The sequence below is a fragment of the Dermacentor silvarum genome, chromosome 1, assembly GCF_013339745.2.
Source record: "Dermacentor silvarum isolate Dsil-2018 chromosome 1, BIME_Dsil_1.4, whole genome shotgun sequence".
Lineage (NCBI taxonomy): Eukaryota > Metazoa > Arthropoda > Arachnida > Ixodida > Ixodidae > Dermacentor > Dermacentor silvarum.
In genome coordinates this window covers 40,135,638-40,160,664 of record NC_051154.1, presented here as the reverse complement: position 1 = coordinate 40,160,664, position 25,027 = coordinate 40,135,638, and the positions used below count along the sequence as shown (strand labels likewise).

The 25,027-nt window shown below is 48.9% G+C and overlaps 2 protein-coding genes across 3 annotated transcripts in view; one reads left to right on the top strand and one right to left on the bottom strand.

Annotated features, from left to right (window-relative positions):
• Window positions 1-7,777: 7,777 nt before the first annotated feature.
• LOC119436334 (neprilysin-3) lies at window positions 7,778-9,631 on the bottom strand. The gene has a single exon (XM_037703189.1). It carries the CDS (start codon window positions 9,629-9,631, stop codon window positions 7,778-7,780), a length of 1,854 nt encoding a protein of 617 aa, XP_037559117.1.
• An 11,832-nt stretch (window positions 9,632-21,463) lies between these two features.
• LOC119461146 (uncharacterized) overlaps window positions 21,464-25,027 on the top strand; it is a 31,070-nt gene continuing 27,506 nt past the window's right edge. For both annotated transcript variants that reach the window (XM_037722359.2, XM_049666839.1), the window contains exons 1-2: window positions 21,464-21,563; window positions 21,661-21,716. The gene's annotated coding sequence lies outside the window, so the exon portion shown is untranslated. The remainder of the gene's footprint in view (window positions 21,564-21,660; window positions 21,717-25,027) is intronic.

Genomic DNA, 25,027 nt, shown 5'->3' with positions numbered 1-25,027 from the left:
AGCATTGTGCAGAACTAAATATGTAACGGAAACAAAACGTACGTGTCACTGCATGGTAGTAGCACAGTGCAATCGCGACGGCAGAAGCTCTAGCGTCGCGCTCTGCTTGCCGCTACTGTCTCGGCCAGCTACAACCTTTCAGCGCGCGAAGGCTGGCTTTTGGCCGGAGCAGTAACGGTAGCATGAGCTCCGTGACGTAGCGTCTGCTTGGGTCTAGTTAATTGTTTATCGCTAAATGACTTAATTGCATTCTAAAGAAGGCAGAGGTGTATTAGTAGCAGGTTTCTAGAACTCGTCCTCTGTCAGAACAGCCCAAATGCGAGAATATATACTTACAAATCTACAACGCCACAGAACGTATAATGGCGCTGATGTTTCGTCGCGAAATTGTCTTTCAGTTTAATTGCTAGCAATCAATATTTTATTGCGAATTGAATGAAAACGTATATCTTTTTACCGATATAAACTAATGAACGGTAACTAAATGTCAGTCCCTATGCTGGAAGGTACTGTGCATAGAACAGCACGCTGAAGTCCGCTACACTTACTACTTTCTACCTTTTTCTGTCATTTGAGACCAGTAAGGAAGCTTTTTTATTTGTAAGGAACCTCGTAACAGTAGCTCAGCGCTGTTTCAAAGCATGTTTCAAAGCATGTTTCAAAGCATCCGGAAGTAACAAAACTGCTCCATACCGAACATGCACGCTTCGGCTGCAGTTCGGCAGCATCCTGTAAACCGTTTTATCCCATGGTTTTATCCAGTGCGCCGCCATATTGCACACGCAGCGGTGTCATCTATGAGCCACTGTTTGATTTTGCCGCCATGCTGGCTTGGCGCGAATGCTTCGTGTTGGTTATTTTCGGGCTGCCACCGTCTACTCAGCATATGACGTGACATCGTCTACGTTGGTGAAGGTTCCGCGAGATGTATAGTGAAGGGATTTAACTCGACATGACTGGAATTTCTGCTGCTGGTGAGGCGGACGGAAATGTTGTACGGAACACCGAGTACGAGAAGCGCGCACGTTAGAACATACCAGTTTACGCGTCTTGAGGCGTACTTTGGCCCCAAACAATAATCATCTGTCACGCATCATGCATGCGTTTCCGTTTTGAAAACTCTGCGTTTCCTGTCAAGAATGTTGTCACGCTGATAACGCACATGCCGTTCGGGACCCTGAAGTACCGGGCGCGAGGCGTTAAAGAAAGGGAAGGCACGCAAGATAGATGACCATTATTGTTTGGGGACAGGTTAAGCCCCAAAGGGTGCAAACTTTTTTTAGGGTGTAAATAAAGTCTGCACCTTTAGGGGCTTATCGCCTAAGCAAGCAAGTTTACACCCGTTGTGGTTCTGTGACCCTACTATTATACTGTTGTTGAGTCCATGCTTGAGTATATGACACTTCTATTCACCTTTCGACGCGCTGCTGAGGAGAGAAGGCGCGATGTGTTGAGAGGGCACAAAACTGGAAGCGGAGTGCTACAGCGTGAACCATGAACCTTTCGTGGAGGGAAAATAAACATAGCGAAAAAAAAAAAAAGAAAATAGTTGGGGGGAGATCCAACATACAGTTGAAGTCGATCAGAGACAATATCTTCCTGAGCGAATTGGGGCGGAGTCAATGCGCATGGCCCTCTATCGCGTCACCTCTCGAGTAAGGGGAGAGGAGGAGTGTGGGACGTTTTATTTATTTATTTATTTATTTATTTATTTATTTATTTATTTATTTATTTATTTATTTATTTATTTATTTATTTTTAATGTCGGCCTCGGACAGAAATTGTGTATTTAGAATCATTCGTTTCACGAATATGCCCGTATTGCAATATTCGCGCTGTAGTATGGGTGCCGTTCTGCTGATCGACAAGTGCTCGAACTGTTATTCGTAGCTCTATTGTGCGACTTGTTCTTTTGTTACATGCACTTTTCGCCCCCGAATAAAGTAGTTTTGGTTAGTAATAACAGCATGCCGTACAAGCCACAGAGCGATGAAAAACGATTATCTGTCTGTCTGTTTGGCCCACGTCTTCTCCGAGCGGAAATTGTGTACTCACAAAGAGCCGTCACGTTTTTGCCATCCGCCGTGATCGCTGTGTTGAGCCACGCCATCGGCCTCATTAGAGAATGCCCAACGTAGTAAACCATAAATGTGTGAGAACGATACCGGTGGCTGACGCAAGTATGCTCATGATTGGCGCTTAAATGTTTCGGAGTATCATTGAGGTGACCGTGCTTGAGCAGCCATTGACGAGGTGTTTTTCTTTTTTTTTCTTTTTTTTTAAGTTAATGCCGCTGCTCTGCGTCGAGTGGGAACCGTTGCCGTCGAAATATTTCACAATGGGCCTCTTCGATTATCCGTCTCTGACAGTCCCGGACTGTCCGAGAAGCTGCACACGCAACGCTCATTGGCTGAAAGCACTGCTTCGGACAGTCCGGGACTGTCGGGGACGGATCATCGAAGAGACCCACTGACACACGCACCGTGGCTGGTGTTGGCCGTCGCATGTTTGCGCAGCCAAGAACTTCCGCTTTATGTAGTTATTTTCTGCAGGCAAAGACCACACAGTGGTTCCCCTATATCCTTGTACGAGCCGACATTAGGTAACTATTTCACGAGAACTAGCTAAAACAAATCGTTCCACACCGCGCGATGGCAACACATTCAAGTAGCGCCGCGCCGGCTCGCGCAAAGCAGAAAGGATGAAGGCTCGCCGCTCGCTGCTTTCCAGACTTTTCCTCCTCGATATCGCTCGATGAAAAGGTCTAGATCAGTTTCGCGGTATCCATCCTCGAAATGTGCGACCAAAGTTAATAGCGTGCCACTTAGTTTTGTCCCGTAGTGCGTTGGGGAGGCCTTTGGAAAACTACTTGTAACTGGAAAATGCGTCCATTTCGTGGACGGCCCGGTGTTCGGGATTCCTGCTGGTTTCATTGCTGACCCGCCTGAATTCTGCAATTGCAACATGTGGGCTGAAGTAAATAATTAAATTGTTTTCTTAAACATTGTTAAATAGCTAATGGAACCTCGATATTTGTCGTGCCTAGTATGAATAAGGCACAATATTTGTCTTACCTTTATATACGAGGAGAAATTCAATTGCGCTGTCTACCGGTGGCCATTAAGAAAATTATTTTAAAAAAAAGAACCTGTTGTAACGGAACGTTCTATTATTGCGAAAACGCAGACGACCGGACGAGTGAAAATGGACAGGACATTTCATTATACCTTTACACCGGGCCATTTCGCACCTGTTTCGCCATCATGTATACATATGTATACGTAAACCAACTAGCCCTGCTCAGAACCGTGTGCGGAACGTTCTACTTTTCGGCGCCGGCGTGTCGGACTGGTCGTGCGAATAGCGTTTTTCCTGTCTCTAATCTGGCTCTGTCTGTGCTGCGGAGCACGATGAATGTCCATCGTGAAGAGAAGACCGAACCCAGTGCCAGTGGTGGACTGGTGAGTCGGGACGCCAGACCGATAGATCGCACACCAGGCTCATCGCAGGTATTGAACAAATGGCATGGCGCGGCACACGAGGTGGCATATACGACGGGTGCGGTGTATGACCAACTCCGTCGACCGGGCGACCTACACTATATATAGACCGTTTTTTCATGGGCGCCGCCATTGCGCAGGCAGTGACGCCATCTATGGGCAGTTGGCATGCTGGCTTGGGCGAACGCCCGTGTTGTATGCTGTGGTATGCGCTCGGTGGCAGTTTCTGGTGGTTTTTTTCGTACTCGCGCGGTCTATTTAGCATGAAATGGCGTCTTCTACGTGGGGAATGGTCGTGTGAGGCGTAGTGAAGGAATTTAAGTCTGAAGTATAGATAAGCGGCTGGAGTTTATGCAGACGTTAGGGCGGACGGAGCACCCAGCGTGAGGTGTGCGCGTTTGTTTGAGCTTACAATGAGCCTCGAATATCAGTTAGGTATTTCTGAAAATTCGTTTCACGACTGTTACCTTACTGTAGCATTCTTTGGTTTAGATGTAACGAGTACTTACGAAACATTTGACGATCCTAACAGCGTGGGTACCGTTGTGCTGTAGAATAAGTCGTGCTGTTTACTTTGACAAGCGTTCAAGTTGTTATCTGTAGATACATTGGGAGACTGCCTTGTTTGCTGGGCAAGGTTTGAGCTCACATATAAAATAAGTTGGTTAATAATAGCCGCATACCGTACAGTGTAAATCACACTTTTCGAGTGGTCGAAGGACTATAGCTGCAGACTGCGCGAGCGTCCGAGGCAGTACTAAATGCTGTGTTATAGATCTGTCTGTACTATATAGCGCGTGTTCCAAGTGGTCCAAGCATGCGGCACGACCATGCGAAGTCTTATTGCGCCGTTATCCCGTGTTCTGTTTTATTTTGCCGCAAAAGGAGGACATATATGAACTTTTTTTTTTTTTTTTTCAGTCTCGTAAGTTCAGTCATCTACGACGCATTCACCCATCTTACGGAAATTGTGTCGTTACAAATAGCTGTCGGATTCTCTTTATGCGATCCCCTTTGTATATTGTGCCTTACAGGGCAAAAAGGCAATGCCGATCGAAGCACGAAGCACTTGTGTGTATCATGTTGGTTTGCCAACCGCAGTGCTCGCTGTGTTGAGCGATGCCTTCGCGGCCTTGAACGTAGACAGTGATTTGAAGTCTACTAAACTTAAAATGCGTGAGAACGATGCCGGTGGCTGATGAAAATGTTTTACAACTCTTCGTCGAGTGAAAACCGATACATCCAACGTAGTTCACAACACATACACACACCGCGGCTGATGATGCTCGTCGCATTTTTGCACATCCAAGAGAAATTTCCAGATACAATAGCTACTGCTGCACCTAAAGGCTACACAGTGGTTGTTCGACGACCTCGTAAGAACTGAAATCCCGTAAATTGCACTCAGAACTAGCTAAAACACCTCCAAATCGTCCGGCAGCGCGCGACCGGCAACACATTCAAGCCGCGCCGCGCCGGCTCGCACAAGCCAGAGAGGAGGAAAGGCTCGTCGCGCGCCCTTTCCTCCTCGCCCGATGAAAAGGTCTATAGCTATCTTCGATCCACAGCTCCTGCCGAGCGCACGTTGTCCCTAACTAATCGAACATACCGGCGAGGTGGGTTTGGCTATACGCGTTTTGGCGTAATATGTCTCCAATAACGATCTTTAAAGATATTTCTTTGTGCTGGTGCATTTCGAGCGCGCGTGAATGTTGTTGTATATATATATATATATATATATATATATATATATATATATATATATATATATGAGTGGTGCGTGTTCTGGGCCGCGATTTTGTAGCGATGCCTTATGACGTATTTTACACTAGTCTTATCATCCACCGCTCACGGCCGGCTGATCCCGTTGATAACGCGAGCGGACCGTCGCTCTGACCACTGACAAAGCGCGATAAGCGCGAAAAGGCATTATTACTTTAAAGGCATCGCTACAAAATACCGGCCCTGGAGTATTATCTGCAGTATTATGCCAAGTCTGGCTAACCTCCCAAGATACCATTGCACTTTCTCTATTATCTTAATTAAATGTACCACGTTCAACAAACACCCGCCAACCAACGCACCTCGAGCACCGGATCTTTGGCCAATGTCACGTATATAACGGTATAAGAGAGTCACTTTCCACCACCCAATGCATCTCGAGCACCTTGCAGGCCTCGCTCGTGTGCAGTTTTAGAAGTACTATATAGTAGCAACTCCCTTATGTGGTACTGGCCGACACCCGCCTTGGGAAATTGGTAAACAATCGTGTTCGCGTACTTCGTTTGCATACCAACATTCGCGCATGCTCTGAGGCAACTGCGCGCATGTGGCACCATGCATGCCGGCTAAGGTCGCGCAGCAGAGCGCCGTTTATACGCTCAGATTTCACGCTCTGAGATACAGCAGGGAGAGAGAGAGCGAGAGAAATAACTTTATTTTGTCCAAAATGTGGTTAGAGGAGGGGGTAATGACTAGAAGCCTCCCCCGTCCCCCCTTTAGACGGCGGCCGGCAGCCCCTGAGCCGCGGCGTCGTCTTCAGCCATTTGGACTACTCTTTCTTGAACATCCGGGTCCGAGCTGAGCAACATGGAAGTGCGTACAATTCGCATCTGATAAGCGCGTCTTGCCGACACTAAAGCCCCTATATATAAAAAGTAGCGCCATCCACTTCCCTCCTCCTCCGTTCCACTATCGCGCTCGGCGCGACCAGCGCGATCGAGGCGCGATCACTTGTATGTTACTCCATGGCGCGATATCGACAGTGGCGCCGCCTGTGTCGGGCCTGCCGTGGCAGACGACAGCTAACGTGCTACCAGAGGAAATCCGAGGAAAACTTCGATCGCACCCTGCGGAGAAGTTCTTGAGGCGCGATTTTGCTTCGTCAGTCAGTAACTGGTCTTAATAATGCCGTTTTGGAAGTAGCAACGCGACGATGCGAGACGGCGCAAATAGCATATTGTGCAGCAAGCGTTTGTGCACGCCGGATGAAAAAAAAAAAAAGCCTTTTGCCCTCGCCTTGTCGGTTGCGGCAACTTAATGTGCAGCAGCATGCCATCAGAACGAAGTTCTTGTCCCTGACACGTTTGATCCGTTTGTGCATACAGCACTTTCGTCGCACAGGCCCGAGAATGGCAGTCGGAGCGCGCCGGAAAGAAAAAAAATATACAAAAGCGCAACGCGTGCTTCCACGTGACACGGATTGGCCAATGGGGGAGCGGAGGAGGCTGGGGAGACAGGAGGCGGCAACGAGGAAACGCCGGGGTGAGCGCGGTGGCGGCAAGATCTAAGAATGGCGCTACTTTTTATATATAGGGGCTTTAGCCGACACGCGATCGACGCGCTGTCAATTCGGCTACAAAACGACGAAGAGGCCAAGTGGACACGCTGTCACGCTCCGCTCTGTTTTGAGGCAACAACAACAACGCTCCGCTCAGTCGGCTTTGTAAGCGGAGCGAGAGATGCAATCTTCGTTCCGCTGCCGGAATGATCGTTGAGCGCATGCGCACTAGCGTTCCTACTGAGCGGTTGTGTGCATTTGCTAAGCATATGCCGGTCTGAGCGGAGCAGGCAGTATATGCTCAGCCAAAACACTATATTTCGCAATTCTTCGTAATCATTCTTTTAAGAACTTCGCTGACACAAGTCGGAACCTCACGAGACTGCTGTGCAGAGAACCGCAGCTCGCCGTCGACGCCGGGCGGACAGTTCAGATCGTGCTCGTCAAAACGAGGCGAAGAGACTTTGCCGCTAAGACCCTGTTGTGCGTGGTGCCGAAATTGGAGCTACTCTTGAGCCGCTCCACCACTTACCCTGTGACTGTACTGCGTGTGCCACGCAGGCCTCTGACTTTTTTTGCTGGTGTATAGATAGGGATTAGTCTCCAGCTAACGTACTATACACGCACTGCTATATGCGCGTAAACCCTGAACTTCGCCTGTACGTATAGCGCGTCGCCGTGGACTTGCAGAAACGTGAAACGTAACACACGGTACGAGAACACACCTGCGCTAGTGTGCGTCTCTCTCCGCGCGCGATTTCGTTACAGGCGGCCTGGGATATTCTTTTGTTTTACCGGGTATATATATATATATATATATATATATAAACTATGCGAGTTATATAGTGTATGTCGACTGAGAAAGCATGACGCAATACACAGCATGTTTTTATTTTTTTTAGCATGTCCTTTAAGACTGCGCGCGTCGAGAGACCTTCGAAGCAGTGGGCGGTTAGCCCGCTTGCTGCCGAGCCGACGTTCCGGTGGTTGGCCAATCTCACACAAGTAGCGGGCACCGTTCGTGCGGGCTCATGGGCTCGTCCGGGTTGCACTTGAAAGCAGTCGAAAACTCTTCGAGGTTGCGCACAGCGGCGTTGCACGAGCTGTTCTCGTGCCCACACCACTTGTGACAGCTGCTGATGAAAAAGATCTGGTCAGGGGTGTAGACCTCGAGACCTTTGAGCAGCACGTGCTGGTGCGTCCTGCGGAAGGCGTGGAAGGCAAGCCGCAGGGCACTGCTCTCGAAGAGCGCCTGGCCGCCACCGTGTCGGCACTCGAGCCTGTTTCGGAACTCGTCGGCCGTCGCGTCGTCCCACCAGTTGCGGGGCCGACCGTGCTCGTCGTACCAGCGTCCATGTTCGTCGAAAGCGTGCAGCAGTTCCAGTGCCATACGCTGCCCGAGGCCAGCGTAGTTGAAGGCGGCCGGAAGTGTATCCTCGAAGAACGGCGTGTTGAGCATGCCCGCCGATACGACGATGGCGTTTCGCTGCGCCGTGTAGAGGACGTCGACGGACGCCTGGTTCGCCTCATGTGCCTCCCTGTGGCCACTGTGCTCGGTGACGTTGATGTACGACTTGAGAAAGTCCTTCAGGCTGAGGTCGCTGACGCGAGCATAGGCGCGGTTGACCTGCGCCTCGCTGCGGTGTCGTGGCAGCACCCAGGTGAGCTTGCGCAGCTTGAGCGTCGCCATGGCCTTGGGCCGGTCGCCCATCCACCGGCTCGCGCGCACGCTGGTCATGGCGGCCGCGCGCAGTCCGTCGGCCATCGCCTCGACGGCCCTGCGGGAGCGGCGTGTGGCGAAGTGGCGCACCACGAAGGCATTGTAGGCGAGCGGCATGAGGTTGGCCGCGTGGGCCAGGCAGGTGGTCTTGACCAGGCTCGGGCTGGGCTCGAGCCGGCCCAGCTTGGTCTCCAGGGTGGCGCGGAACAGGTCGTACTGGGTGAGCGAGCCGAGAACGCGGGCCGTGTGCCACGCCACGTAGCGCCGCAGCGCGGCGTCCCCGCGGTGGCGCCGCAGGAAGTTTGCGTACCAGCGCACAGCTGTCGGCGCCTCGACGTCCACCGGCGTGTGCGAGTTGGTACCAGGCAGCTCCGTGAGCCAGTCGCTGAGCGAGCCGCACTCCTCGGCCACCACCTCCAGGTGCACGGTGCGCGTCATCTGCTTGGCGGCGGGCGGTGTGGCCAGCTCCCGCTCGATGAGTTCCAGGTCGTGCGCCACGGCTTGCGGGTCGTCCAGCAGAGCCATCTGAGCCACGCGGAGCACGTAGCTCGGCGGGCTGCTCGCCGGCGGCGGCTGAGCGGGTCGCAGCGAGATCCCGGCACTGGCGTTGTACTCCACGGCTAGCAGCAAGTGCAGCGCGTGCCGAGTCGAGAGCTGTAGTAGCGCCCGGAAGGCGCTGCCCACGGTCGCGTTGGCGGGGCCCAGGCCGAGCTGCACGATGAAGGCGCGTAGTGTGCCGGGCTCACCGCCGCCGGGCGACAACGAGGACACGCAGCTCTGGTAGAGCGCCACGACCTTGTCGACGGCCGACTGTCCCCGCCGCGGCACCCGGTACGCAGTCCAGGCGTAGTTCATGATGAGCTGCACGCGCGATCCGGCCCTCTCCATGCGCGGCCAGCCGTCGCACACGAAGCGCTCAAGGTCTTGGCAAGGTCCCACGCTGCGGCTCAGCGACATGTTGAGCGCCATCGCGGCCGTGCGACAGGCTGCGGTCGAGCAGAGCCCGGGCGAGGAGACCGTGCCCCGGCGGCCCAGGCACGTAGCGAGCCCCAGCAGCGACAGGGGCAGGCCGACGAGCATGGCCCCAGTGACGCCGCAGCGCCATTTGCTGCGACGTTGCTCGCACGACATTCTCCTGGAACGGGCACCGATGGCCGCTCTGCCGCCTCAGGTGGTCATTGCCACCGTGCGCCACGAGTCTTCGTTTCGTTTTCCTTTTCCGGTGGCGCATGCCCACTGTGGGTGATTGGCCATGGTATCGGGAAATTGCAGTTACTACTAAAATTGGCAAAATTGTCAGGGAGAAACGTATAAAAAGTAACCTATGAAGAACTTTAGGAAATCTTCCAGAAACAACTATGAATTCCTCCACGGTTGAGCAAATGTACATCCCTATACTATTTCCAAGAAAAATATAAACGAAGTTGTTTGACCCTTGACTTTAAAATGTGTTTCTTTCAATGAAGATAAACGGTGACAGAATAAGAAATATATATAGTCCCATCTTCTCGGCAGATTGGGTACAGAGGACAGGGCGCCAGACCAGCCTTGTGATGATAAATGTTTTAAAACCCGTATCCCCGACAACGTAATCGGGTAACGATTACTCCAGGTTTTCTGGTGTGAAATTTCTGTGCCAAGGGAATAGGGGATGTCGATTTTCTGAAAAATTAGCTATAGCTTGGTTCAATAAGTCTTGAATAATTGCATATCTCATGAATTTAGCAGTAGCTATAGGTAAGCTGATAGAGGAAGTAATGACAGTACAGGGTCACTGAGAGCCGCTCTCGCGGGACTGTCAGCCATTTCGTTCATGAATAATCCATTATGTCCAGGCACCCGAAGCAATTTAATCAAATTTATGTGCGCAGGCACCAGAAAATGAAATATACGTAAAAGGTTAATTAGTTCCACTATTTGCTGTGAGCAATGAACATAAAGATAAAGAATCCGTTATTATGACTACGGTCGATATTGATAACTTTAGTTTACATAGGCTAACAGCACAGCTAGAAATTGAGCCAGAAATACGGATAAGTAGTCCGGAATCCTGATTGAGAATGACCAGGGGGGTATTCTGTAAGAGCCCACCTAGTGGACTATCCATTTCGGCTGTCGCTGATTGGCTGCAGCTGCACGAGCGAGGAGGTGACTGGCTGGGGGCACTTGTCTCCTCCTCACTCGTGCAGCTACAGCCACTCAGCAGCGGCCAAAATGGACAGTCCATTAGGTGGACTCTTACAGAATAACCCCACCCCAGTCTAGAGCAGGAGCGAAAATGCCAATTCCAGATTTTTCTTCGCACTGTGGGGAGTCTGTCGCAATGGCCGTAGTTATAGCTAAACTCAATAAATGATCGTGGGAGACATGGCTTGCGGACGAGGAACAGGACAGTCAGCTGGCTCTCCTGGACCAAGCCCAGCGAGCCGCTCAAGCCAGTGGGGCCCTGGACTAGGGGCTCCACCCACATATTCTTTTTTTTTTGCCTTTTCCCAATAAAGTTTTCTCTCTCTCTCATTAAACGATTCTGCAATAGTCCATTTAATATATTATGCGAGATAAATTTTGCGTTGTTTGGGTAGATGTCATAGATGATTTTTAGACTGTGGTGCATAAAACCGAGGCCAGTGTACTCCGAAGAATAATGCACGCTGGTGTCACACACCCCGTGAACGAGGCGCTAACGCCGGGCCATATTCCAAAGCCGACTTATCAGCTTCCGAGAGAGAGAGAGAAAATGACTTTATTGACATTAATCCGGCATGTAGGGGTGGATCAGGCCACGTAGGGCTCCATCAACCCCCTATCTCACTAGACCTCAGCGCGGACCGGTCCGGCGCTAGCTACTAGGAGTTGCCTCCGTTCGCTTTTGCCGGGCCAGGGCCGCGTCGAGCCGCTGGATGGCTTGGAGTTGCGCCTGATGGTCAGGCGAACTGATGTAGTGTTCCATGTCCGGTGGCAGAGAGTCCCGCACGGTTCCCCCCGCACACGCGTCACACCCCCACAGCACGTGGGCTAAGGTTGCCAGTTCTCGCGCACACACACTGCACGTAGCACTTTCAAACAGTCCGGGACACACGTGCCGGGCTAGGGCCGGCGTGAGTACTGTTCCAGTCTGTAGCTGTCGTAAGAGGACCCCCTCACGTCGCCCTAGTCTCGGGTGAGGCCCAGGCAACGCTCGGCGGCCCTCTCGGTACCAAGCGAGGATTCCTCCGTAGTCCAGTAGCGGGTCCGGGTCCAGGAAGTCAGCCTCGTCCGCTTCCGAGGGGCGGGGGGGCGCCTCACGGTACGCGAGCTCACGCGCCACGACGTACGCCTCCTCGTTTCGGTTGGCCGCTCCTCCTGGGATGACTCCGACGTGAGCCGGGAACCATCGTAGATAGGTTGTGGTTGACTTGGTCCTCGGCAACAGGCTCGCCGCCGGCGTCCCGACGCTCCCGCGGCCAAAGTTGGCGATGGCCGTGCGGGAGTCGCTCAGGATCGTGGTCGCCTCCGGTATGCCGCTCAGCGCCAGGGCGATGGCGGCTTCCTCCGCTTGCTCCGCAGACGTCGCTCGGACGCTGCAGGCGTTGAGTACTTTCCCGTCCGTGGCCCGGACAACCGCTGCCACGTACGTTTTCGGCTTGCGTTGGTGTTTGGCTGCGTCCACGTACACCGCCTTTGCGTCGTCGGCGTATGTTTCTGCCAGCGCTCTCGCCCTGGCCACCCTTCGCTCCTTGTTGCGGTCCGGGTGCACGTTGCGCGGGAGCGGCAGGACCACCAGGCGCCTTGCTACTTGCTTGCTCACCTCCTCCCGCTTCGGGGCTTCCTCCCAATAGGATTCGGCCCTTGGCGGGCGCAGGCCGACCCTCTGTAGGATCGCTCTTCCGGCTTTGGTTGTTGCGAGGCGAGTCAGCTGCGTCGTGCGCTGGGCCTCGCTCACCTCCTCCAGGGTATTATGCACTCCTAGTCGAGCCAGGGCATCGTTGCTCGTACTGGCGAGGAGGCCCAGCGCCGTCTTGTGGGCCTTCCTTATTGCAGCTTCCGAAATAACCCCACGAAAGCAAGGACAATTACCCTCTGGTGCGCCAGCGAACGCCGGTTGTGGTCCAATGACCGAGTTAAGTCCAGAGTTGTAAAAACACAACAAAATATATTCTTCAAACAACGCAATTACATACACGCGTGCACACGTCGGCTAGACACATCACAATACAATTCGGATGGGTATTACCAAAACACTGGAAAATAATTAACGACAAGCACTAAGAGTCCAACACGTACAGTACAGAATGAATAGGAACACAAAGTGTCCAATCGTATTCACCCGTGCTCGTCTTGAGCCGGACGATCTCGGCGTAGCTCGAGGCAAATCTCGAAGGAACTTCTTCCGGAAATGCAGACGGCTCGATGGACTCGTCGGGTAGCTTGCCGGGAATCCCTTTTTTCCGCAGACGCTCGGTCTTCCCGTCACATCTCTTCACCGGCGTGGTCTGATCCCCCTTCCGATTCCCGCACGGCTCTTTTATATCCTTCGCCGACACTTCTGGAACCTTCGGTCGGTGTTGTGATCCCGTAGCATGAACAAAGCCTGGGAATCTTCGTCATTTCTCGCATCCTCGACCGCGGCCGACAGAGCGTCGTCGAGGAGGGTGGTGACTCGTCTGCAGGCGCGCGCTCACGCTGTAGTACTCCCTCTCTCTCTCGACTAGCCGGGTGAGAGGGTGTTTCGGGGCGCGCACTCTCTCTCTTGTTACCGCGTATATCTTGTCGTAGCTTCTAGACATCGTTGATCGCGTCGGCTGTCTGTGGCGTATGCGTTCTCCTCCTCTGTCGAAGCTGCCGCGGGGCCGTCTTGTTTCCTTGGTGGCTTGAATAATGCGCGGCGTGCGCTTCGATTATGCGCTCTTTTGTGACAGCTGGGAAATGAATATGGTTTCCAATCTTCTTGAATTCATACATATTTAAGAATTTTTGTACCGTCAGTAAACGAAATCTACATAATATTGAGGGCAACCTGATTTATTGATATAGTACGTTATTGGCAACAAATTTTGGTAATCCGCAGAACAGCTCACAGGGCTTCCCGCTCAAGCAGAACAAGGAGGCTTAATTTATAATAAGCTGGTGCACCAGAAAACAATACACAACCAAATTCTAAAATGGGCCGTACATGTTGTATATTGACGCAAGACAAAAACCGTCTTTAAATGACGCGCGCAGGTTCGTGCGCCCTCCAAGAGGACAACGGCTTATATTAGTGAGATCAACAAAGACGAAGACGTAATGGCACGTACATTCGCCGCACGCACTCGGATATATGCGACCGTTGTCAGAAGAAGAGGAAGTGAAGCGCTGCTCGAGGAAAAGAAGGATTCTTGATCTCCTGCTTGGAACGCTGCAGTTATCTAATTTATTTACTTGCCGGGCACAAGTTGGCCCCCAATAAATAGTTATCTTAGAAGTCCTTGAATCATTCGTTACAATATCATTAGAAGTGGGTCTCTCCGCATCCCCGACCAACTGTTGCTTAACTTACGTAGCATGCCAATTGCTCTCGCTCCTTTATATATATATATATATATATATATATATATATATATAATATGGTCATCATATATGGCCAAACCAGCTGAGGAAACCGTCATAGACTGCACCCAAATACTTCACCGACTCCACTTAATTGGTATAGTGTCGAGACGGTACGCGAATACACCCAAGTTTGCCGCGCGACTGGCCGCTCGAGGCTAACTTTGCGTGTATTCGCGGGCATCTTTCATGCTCAGAAAAAGGCTTTTATGTGGGACGCGGTGTCGGCATGGAAAAAGGCTTTTTCCAATGCCGACACCGCGCCCCAGGAGACCCGCTCTCTGAATGCGTTTCTCTCTCGCTCTCATAGCGCGCAAAACCTCTTCTTCACCTCGCAGTGCACGGGCGTGCGATCGCGCCAGCTGTGGACGAAGACGACGACGCTCGAACGCAATCATATGGTTCGCATAAATGCATATGTTCTGCAAGCGTGGCTGTATAGCCTAGTGGTTACGACGCACGCCTGGCGACCGTGGGTACGCGGGCTCGGATCCCGACTCGACAAGAAAGTTTATTTTCTTTTTATTTCATGATACAAACCAAAATTACGGCTGGCTTAAACAGCTTCACTGTTAAAAAAAAATGAAAAAGCTGTATCAAGAGTTTCTCATGTTTCTCCACAATTTTCTCATTGATACTTTTCATCTAATTATAATATGTGAGAGTTGAATAAATAAGACTAATTATGTAAGTAGGCGGAATGCAAAAAATAATGGCAAAAATAATCTGGGTATCTCCAAGCGATGGCAAACAACATTATACCTTGGTTCTGTCCAGCTACGTGGAATTTGGATATTTTTTTAAGTTTGGCCCAAGTTAAGTGAAACACCCTGTAGGATCAGCGGCACCTGGGGCGGTGGCCCGCCGCGACCCCCTCTCGTTTCAAGCAATGGAGCATAGGCGGTAAGTTTTCATTTTTCCGCGGGGAGGGGGGGGGGGGGGGGGGGCTGGGGTCCGACTAGCTTTCCGATACCTACCGATGTGTATATCATCATCATCATCATCATCATCATCATCATCATCATCATCATCATCATCAGCCTATATTTATGTCCACTGCAGGACCATAGCCGCTCAATGGAAACTTGAGCGGCCGTGGCAGGACGAAGGCCTATCCCTGGGATCTCCAATTATCCCTGTCTTGCGCGCTTGCTGATTACAAGTTGCGCCTTCGAATTTCCTAACTTCATCACTCCACCTAGTTTTCTGCAGTCGTCGACTGCGCTTCTCTTCTCTTGGTATCCATTCTGTAACTCTGATGGTCCACCGGTTATCCATCCTACGCATTACATGGCCTGCTCAGCTGCACTTTTTCCGCTTAATGTCAACTAGAACATCGGCTATCTCCGTTTGTTCTCTGATCCACATATATCCATATATTCGATGAATGCAACTTTAGATGTAAGGCCTATCTTTAATCTTCTGAGTAATTTTTTTATTAATGGAACGAAGTTTGTGGCAGCATCTTTTATGGTGCATACTGTAATGCCTCACGAGAAAGTTCCGGTGGTGCTTGAGCCGGCAAAGAATTTTTTCTAGGAAAATGATTTCATGGAATCACTTTTCGTGTTGTACGCAAGCGCCTGAATATTTTAGGATGAAATCACAGATGATCGATTGCCATGGTTGGTAGAGTTGGTGTGGAATGACCCATACACAGGGTGTCCCAACAATCATGCACCAAATTTAAAAATATGCAAATGCTACGTAGCTGGACAGAACCAAGGTAATGTTGTTTGCCGTCGCTTGGAGATACTCAGATTATTTTTTGCATTCTGCCAAATTACATAATTAGTCTTAATTAATCAATCAACTGCTCAAATATTATAAATAGATTAGAAGTGTCAGTGAGAAAATTGTAGAGCTACATGAAAAACTCCCGATACAGCTTTCTGTTGTTCAATACGTGCTACATAAAAATGTTTTTCCGAGCGTAAAAGAAGCCCGCGAATACTCGCAAAGTGGCTCGAGCGCCGCAATTTTGCGTGTATATATCGCGGGCTTCTTTTACGCTCGGAAAAACACATTTATGTAGCACGTATTGAGCAACAGAAAGCTGTATCGGGAGTTTCTCATGTTGCCCTACAATTTTCTCAATGACACTTTTCATCTATATTATAATATTTGAGCAGTTGATTAATTAATTAAGACTAATTATGTAATTAGGCAAAATGCAAGAAAAATAATCTGAGTATCTCCAAGCGACGTCTAACAACATTACCTTGGTTCTGTCCAGCTACGTGGCATTTGCATATTTTTAATGTTTGGCCAAAGTTAAGTGAAACACCCTGTACGTGTGATCAACCTTAATGGAAACAGATAAAAAAATATTTGACTCATGCGGTGAGGCTTTCTTCACTATTCGTTCGTTCAGCACGACGGACACTAACTAGATGGTCGACCGAGTAGCCGTTGGAGACCGTTCGCTATTTAACAAGTGTTAATTAACTTTTTTAATTACTGATTTTAACGTTACTGTTGCAATGCTATTGGAGGAGGACTCCGCAGAAGTCAAAAGCAAATTACGCATTTTAAAAAAATGTCATCCATTGCTCAGATATTCGTTGACAAAAATTTGCCTTCTGTCGCTCCGATTGCTCAGGTAAGCTGCGGTGGGCTCGACGGCTAGGCGGGCCGAGATAGGCGATGGCTTCGCATGCGCTGACTCCACCTCTGGGAAGGTAGAAAGGGATTGCTAGGTAGGTGGAAGAAACATAAACATAACAAGCAATTGAAACGCCGAATGGCGTTGCTCACGGAGGAAGCAGAAAAATATGCAGCATCACTGTGTAAGGAGAACTGGCTTTCTCTGTGCGACGGCCACGCTCCGCACATCCAAGACCTGGAGACTCCTTCGGTACCTAATAAATCCCAGTAATGAAAAAAACTGAGTCCCACCACGATATGGCCAAAGTAATACATCAGTTCCCGGGAAGCATGGAAGATCTCCTGCTGGCTCTCAAGCACATATATTTGCCGAAACAACCCATGGAGCTCCCTCCACCCTACTCGGGCCAGCCTAACGCAGGGCTGGATGAGGATATCCAACTGTGTGAGGTCACTGCAGCTGTACAGAAACTCCGCAAGCACACGGCCCCGGGAACAGATCAAACCTCTAACAAGATCCTGGCAAATCTCGACGACATGTCCATATTGGAACTCACGCAGCATCGCAACAACATCTGGAGATCCGGCACAATCCCACAAGAATGGAAGACGGCAGAGGTCAGATTCATACAGAAGCCTGGAAAACCCCACAACATCGAAAACTTGCGACCCTTTTCCTTACTTCCTGTGTAGGCAAATTGCTCGAACACATAGTATTGGACAGACTACAAACCTACCTGGAAGAAGAAAACAAACTGCCACACTCGATGGTCGGATTTCGCCCGCATCTCTCGACCCAAGACGTACTGCTGCAAATCAAAGAAGAGGCAATGACACCCGCCACACGGAACTCACCCACAGCCATCCTTGCATTAGATCTGAAAGGGGCGTTAGACAATATAAAACACACCACCATACTCTCCAATATCAACTCACTAGACTGTGGCACTATAGGACGTACAACTATATAAAGGATTTCCTGACGGACCCCAAGCCTGTCTTGAAAATAGGAGATCAGGCCACGGACCCTTTCCTGGTTGGAGGCCAAGGAACACCACAGGGAGCGGTCATGCCCCCCCCCCCCCCCCCTCCTCTTCAATGTCGCCCTCATTGGATTGCCCTCAACGAGATCCCAGGGATACAACACGGGCTTTACGCAGACGACATTACCATCTGATCTTCTACGGGCTCCATGTGGGAGATGGAGGACAGGCTTCAAGCCGCGGCGGACGTCATTAACAACTATGCAAAAGTGTGTGGGCTGGCATGTGCCCCTCAGAAGCCAGAACTGCTAGTGGTCATTCCCGGCAAAAAGCTCAAACCAGATTCACCTACCATACGCATCCACCTGGAAGGACACGTAATCTCCCCCTCCCCCAGCATCAAGATGCTCGGGATGCACTTCCAGCACAACAGAACCAACACCATCGTTATAAACAGACTAAATTCAACGGTCGAGCAAGTCACGCACACGCTCCGAAGAATAATATCAAAAACAAGGGGCATTAGGGAGGAGGACGCGCTGCGCCTCGTACAAGCTTTCGTTGTCTCTGGAGTCTCTTACTCCGTACCGTACGCACTCTTGAATTCCACCGACATCAATAAAATCGACACCCTCTTGCGCAAATCCTACAAGCGGGCTCTGGGCTTACCAATCAGTACATCTACCGACAAGCTGCTGAAGCTAGGGCTCCACAATACCACCGAAGAACTCATAGAGGCTCACCTTACCAATCAACGGGTATGACTTTCCACCACGACGACGGGACGAACTATTCTCAGTAGACTGGGCATTAATTCGCCGCTGCAGCATCAACCCCAAACGACGGCCTTGCTACCCAAGTTCGTACGGAGCCAGATCCTGGTTCAGCCACTACCATGAAACATGCACCCTATCCACAACGCAGGAAGAAGGGCTGGAAGGGCTAAAATCATCACCAAACAGTACGGCAACCATCCACTAGTCGCTTGCACTGACGCGGCCCTGTACCCCGGCAGGAGAGCCTCCACATCCACCGTAATCGTAAGTCAAGAGCACCTGACAAGCGTCTCCATCCGCAATGACAACCCCGTTGTCGCCGAGGAAGTGGCCATCGCCATGGCGATCGCACAGACGACTGCAGACACCGTCATAACAGACTCCCAACAAGCGTGCCGCAATTTCTCTTACGGCAGAATTCACCGAACCTCCTGGCAAATACTCCAGAGGGACCCCCCTCCCTAGAGACGAGTAAAGATTGTGTGGGCGCCAGCGCATCATGACATCCCAGGCAACGAGATGGCACATCTCACGGCTCTAGGTTTCACTAACCGAGCCCCTGGCACAACGGAGGATCGAGCCCTGGCGACTACACCCTCTAGTCTCTTATCAGGAAATAACTATGCACTTTAGGTTGCAACGAAGAATATTTCCGATCCCGCATAAAAAAACTAATCAAAGGTAATGACCGCATTCTTAGAGCACTGCAAACCAACACTTTCCCCACCCATCTAGAAACTACCACTTCACCCCCTATATGTCCTCTCCATGGTGCACTTTGCCGCTTTTGTGAAGCACAGGGCACTATTTACCACATGGTAGGGGCTGTACAGAATCACCCCTTAGAGAATCGCCCAATCCATACCACACACCTGAGCTTTAGGGAGAGTGCCCTAGCCAGCTCCACCCTCGCAAGCCAGCGCTGGCTGGTAGCGAGGGCCGTGGACGCGGCAAAAGACTATGGTTTCCTGGAAAGGGGATACCACCTCGAAGACAACTCTTAAAATAATCTACTAAGTGGTTCGTTTGGAAAAGGAAAGGTTAGCGCTATCTTCTGCAGCCCTTGAGGGAGCACGGTTCAGCGCCAATATATCTTAAAATAATTTCTTAATAAAAATGTTTATTCTCTCTCTCTCTCTCTCTCTCTCTCTCTCTCTCGCATGCGCTGTGTTCTCGCGCGCGGACATTACGTGCGCGAACAATTCCACTCATCAAGCACGTAATTAACTAACATTCACTAATTAAGCTTGTAATTGAATTGTTGCTTAAGCAACAATTCTGGGGGCATGTTGTAATGCGAAATTGAATCCATCTATAGTACGCAAAGCATACCCATTCGCCAGCAATCTCTTGCTTTGCACCACTTTTGAGAAATATGCCTGAACATATGCGGCGTATTGAATTGGTGTTCTTTTTACCACGTATCGTCACAATTTTTCGACACTCCAGCAAAGTAGTAACAATCAATGCAGCTACAACATACATAAATTTCTGGAAGTGGCAAGCAAAAAAAAAAAAAAAAAGTTTTTTTGCATACGCCGTCTGCTCCGCATGCGGCATGTACTTCCACGGCCGCGCGTTTTCATCGAGCGGCCGTGGTACTTCATTCCACAGCCTATTTTATGTAGTTTAAGATGTAGCGTTTTATGAGTTCTGTAAATCGATAAAAGGTTAAAAAAGTTAACCTTTTCTAGTATAATAAGCCAGGTAATTAGTATATAAAAATTATCCTGGTGATGGAAGCGGAACGACGGCCGAACACCGTAGATCGTACCTCTCACCTTTTCTTTTCTTTTTCTCTCATCAGCTTGGCTGCAAGGATATTCTGTATACCATCGAGCATGTGACACTACCTTGGTGAAGTGGTCATGCTGCAGCTGCATTTAGTCCAGAATAAATTAAGCAACAGTTGACGTAAGCAGAGTGGCTGCTTTTGCTGATTTGTTTTACGCTGAATATGTGCGATGGCAAGAAAACTCTCCCCAGTGAAATAAAGCACGTCAAAAAATGCAAACTTTATTTTCGAACCCCGCATCCCATTCGAAAGCGCCACCACGCACTACTGGCAGCACTCCAGCGGGCTCCATTCCGCACATGGAGTTCGCATTAGTACGTATCTACACCGGTTTCCCTAGCGCGTCGACGCGTTTGTTTTCCTTCTCTTTTGAAAATGCTCTTCCGCGTCGTTCTTCCCAGCACGGTTGATTTATCCAAATACCGGGCGTTTCACTTATACGATATTTTACTGCCCGAAGGTGTTTGGGAAAGTGATGAATTACAGCAAATAACAGAACGAGCTTTCAGTGACGTACGCTGTTTTCTTAGTAATGAAGCGAGCACCATCAACAGGTGAAGCTGGAGATAGACGGGGTTCGACCGCTCGATGGAAAAATTGGGGTCACTAATAAAATTAACAAGCGCAAATAATTTAAAGCGCACATTAGCTTTTTTTTTTTTCGTTTGTTAATTTCTGCTGGAATAAGTTGGCGTTTTGCTTTGTGTACTTCAAGAAATTACTGAAGACATAAGTTGTGTCTTTGAAGGTGCATTTGAATGTAAATACGTGTATTTTGCTTGTCTCCGCGGTGTAAGGCCTGCAGGCAGACAACGGAAGCCTGCATCGACGTACGGTGCTATCAACGGTCTAAGGTACTGCGGTAATGGCAGGCTCATTTTGGATGCCGGCCAAGAAGGCACAAGTTGCGCTAACAAAATACATAAGAAACACGATGAGCGAGAAACACGGTGATACGCGCCCTACAATCCACCGTTACTACCCCAACGCTAGCATTTTGCGCGCAATTCATCCGCTCAACGGCGCGAACAATTGAATAGCAGAGTGGCTGCACTGAGAAGGACTAACTAAAAAAAGTAACTAAAACATTTTTTTGTGAACAAAAGTGTGCGCGACGCGGCGTTCAAAATCGTGCCTACGAATTTACTTGAGCTGCATCAGGCACCGCGGTAACCAATAGGAACTATGTTATTGAGCGGAAGGCTTCTATTGCGCATGCGCTAGGCGTCCGGCGGGGATCGTCATTGTTCGTTTTTTTTCTCATGTGAGCGTGTACGGCGGGAGAACGAAGATAGCGCGAACCTTGAAGAATAAGTTGAAAAGCCAATTTTTCGGTAAGAACATTTGCACATTCTTGCTGTCTATAACACGTATGCCAAGTGTGCTACATAACCTACGGGAATATTAAAATTGTGCATCCTTTTTCTGCAGGAAATTCAAACTTGACCGCGAAAACCGTTGCGCGTGCAACGGACGCGCAAGCCAGAGTAAGTACTGTTTTATTTTACTTAAACAATGATTACATAGCTCATTTTGAATATTTAGGCTCTTATGTTAAAACTACACATTCTTGGAGTCCGTATGTCTTCCTTTACATTTGCGGTTGTAAGCAACGCTAGTGCGATACCGGCCCATGTGGTAGCCTTCATGTGTGGTAACGTTTTTGTGCTGCTGCTTTTTCTTGCTGAAACGTTGCAGACGCTGTAAAAAAGTGTCCAGGTGTTCGGTGCTGTTGTTGCATTTGATGGATATTAAAATCGAACTGTGCACACTGTGTTGTAACAATCTCGCCCGAAAGGTAGCTGTGTGAACACGCTCAGATTTCCTTTGTCATAAGGTGAACCCAGGCGCTGCAAGTTGTGAAGCAGGTACCGTATTTTTGGTTGATCACTTTCGGGGATGCTGTCACGTTTGCGTGATATCCATCGCGGCCCTTCGTTGAAGCGAAGGGCATCCTGTCCGTTGGCTATCCCCGGAAGGGATCGACCGATAATGCAGCTCAGAAATCATGTCATGTGCCTGTTGATTTTAATGTCACCTCACTGAATTTGTTTGTCATCAAAGAGCTATGCAAAATTAATGCACGCCATCCTGTATTCAGACGCATGTAACATCTGCAACTGCGGCGCTTAAACTGCACAAGGAGCCACTATGAAAAATTAGAGTTGCATGTCTATTTCGTCTAAAGAGACGAAGGTTCGTTTGGCAAGAAACAATGTACGTATGGAATGGCGGCTTAAAGTGCGATTCCACACGTTCTTGGTGTGCACGAACTGTTTTACTAAGTGCATGCAAAACGTATGAACGGCATGTCCCACATATGCCCTCGAAGAAAGTGCATAACAAGTGTATGAACATAATGGTTTAGTTTTTTATTGTCTGCTGCTTAATCAACTCCTTAGTATTATTGCATCAATGTTAAAATTGGCATGACAGAAATTTACGTGACTGTTGAAGGAGCAGCAATAAGACCTCAGTAAGAACAAGTGCAACAACCTGAGCTCCTATATTATAATGCAACTTAGCTAAGCTAAGGTACTATTTAAAATGTGGCCATCACCTAATGCTATTAACAAAACAAGAGTCTTAGAAACTTGAAGATAATGGCTTGTGGATACTAGAGGTGAAAATGAAGCAGTAGCCTCGTGCAGACATATTACTGGGTTCGTACACCTTGAAAACCCTTGAATTAAAAAAAAAAAATTCAATGACCTTTAATAACAGACCTTTAAAATAAATGTGCTTGTTGAATTCCTTGAAAACTGGGGTTGGGGTGGAACATTCAAAGGAACAAATGCCTGTCGAAAAGCAAGTTGCAACAACACTACGAGTATCCGGCTGAAGTCTGATGCTACAAACCATCTTACGTTTTCCATCTGACCTGTATACCATTTGCGTAATTAATGGTGTTATTTCGTGTATTAGTTAGAGTGGTATTATAACTAAGTTGTTTAAGTTTTCTTAATTGTCTACCTTATGACCAAAAAAATTGTATGAAAAGCATGTTAGAAAGTTGTTTCATCCTGTTTTTTTGTGCGAATAATCTTGTGTAATCTGCTCACCCTGCTTGGACTTCCTGTCCGCAGTATTTTTTAAATAGATAATTAGATAGATAAAGGGGGGAACATTATTGAGGTCCTGAAGGAATCCGCCCCCGTTTAATTTTTTAAATAATAATAATAAAAAAAAAAACTGGCCAGAGTTCGTTAACATCATTACAATGGGAAAGTCAACTTAGAAAAGCAACCTGAAGAGCTTGAAGCATGTGTACAACCCAGCAGCTGCTTAAATGCAACAAAGTCTAGCTAAGAAAAGGGAGATTTCACTATTTTTAGTGGATGTGTACGAATAAGGTTTGCTTCCCTGTCCTTGAATATTGGTCTTCGGCATCCTTTGAAATCCTTGAATTGGCCTTGAATTTTCAGTCGTATGTTTTGTACGAACTTATTGTAAGTTGTTTGTCATAACCAATGAATTAGAGGTGTGCGAATAGCAACACCGAATCGAATGCGAATCTAATAGCGTGAGAAATGAATTAAATGTCAAATAGCTTTTGAATGAAGAAGTTTTGTAACCATTAATATAAAAGTATGTTCACAACCTAGTATGTTCACGTTAGCCAGTATCTCTCATTACACTGCAAATTATGAAGCGTTTATGAAAAGCACAAATGGAGGATTAGTAATAAATGAGCGTTCTACCACAAGAAGTTTTCAAATTGGTTTATGAATAGCGGAGATAGAAATATTTCAGTGCCGGGAACTCATGATTTCAGAGACGAACGCCACTGCCAAGAGATCTCTCCACTTGCCCCGTCTAGCCTCTGCAAGCAAAGTTCCTTCCCTGCGTTCTCCCATGCCGGGGCCGGAGAATGGCGTGATGCATACGTCATGAACCCTACCTCTCTTCCCCCCTACACAAAATAGCGCTGTATATTTGAAACGCCCGCCTGTTTGTCTGTCGTCTGCTACCTACACTCATTGAAACTGCTGTGTAGAAAGTGTACTTTTCGTACAAATTGGCTTTGTGTAGGTGGGCAGAGCTACATTTTTCTGTGACTTCTTACACTAGCTACCCAATTGTAGCCAGTGGAGGTAAAAAAAAAGTAGCCCTATTGGCATGCAGAAAACAATATAGACTTCTAAATGAATAATATATCCGTCTGATTCGTCTTTTTCTATTGACCCTTTTAGCGGAGCAGTTTGTTCTAGAGAAACGAGATGGCGCTTACGGCGGTGCGCCATACGTCTCCTCAGCGACCGTGCACGAATACGAAACCATTACCGCTTCTACCTTGCTTCTGTGCGATGAGCTGTCGGAAATGCAACTGAGTTTTCGTTAACGCACTTTGTTCCATTCATGCTGGTTTTAATCATGTGGATTGAAGACGTGTACAGTAGTTGGCTGCAAAAATAGTGACTGCCATATTAAGGAATGTAATAAATATGTGGGGCCAAGATCACGGACTGCTGCTGCAACTGTCCGTACATGTTTCCCACACTTCGAGATGTACGGCTTATCTCGAGGATACACAAATTTGCTCATCCCCCAGCATTGTATTGCTAACTTTCAAAAACAGGGCTTCAGCCCTGGTACGTCGGCAAGAGTGAGTACCGCTCATTAAACAATGATAACGGGAGTAGTGCCGCTTCCTGTCATAGTTGGTTTCGCGCACAGTATCTACACACATCTACCCCAACCAGCACGAAAACTTGCACCCACTCTTTCGCCAACGTGACAAAAATAAGTGAATGGCCGCACACTGGAATATATGTGCACTATATACGCACAGTAAGTG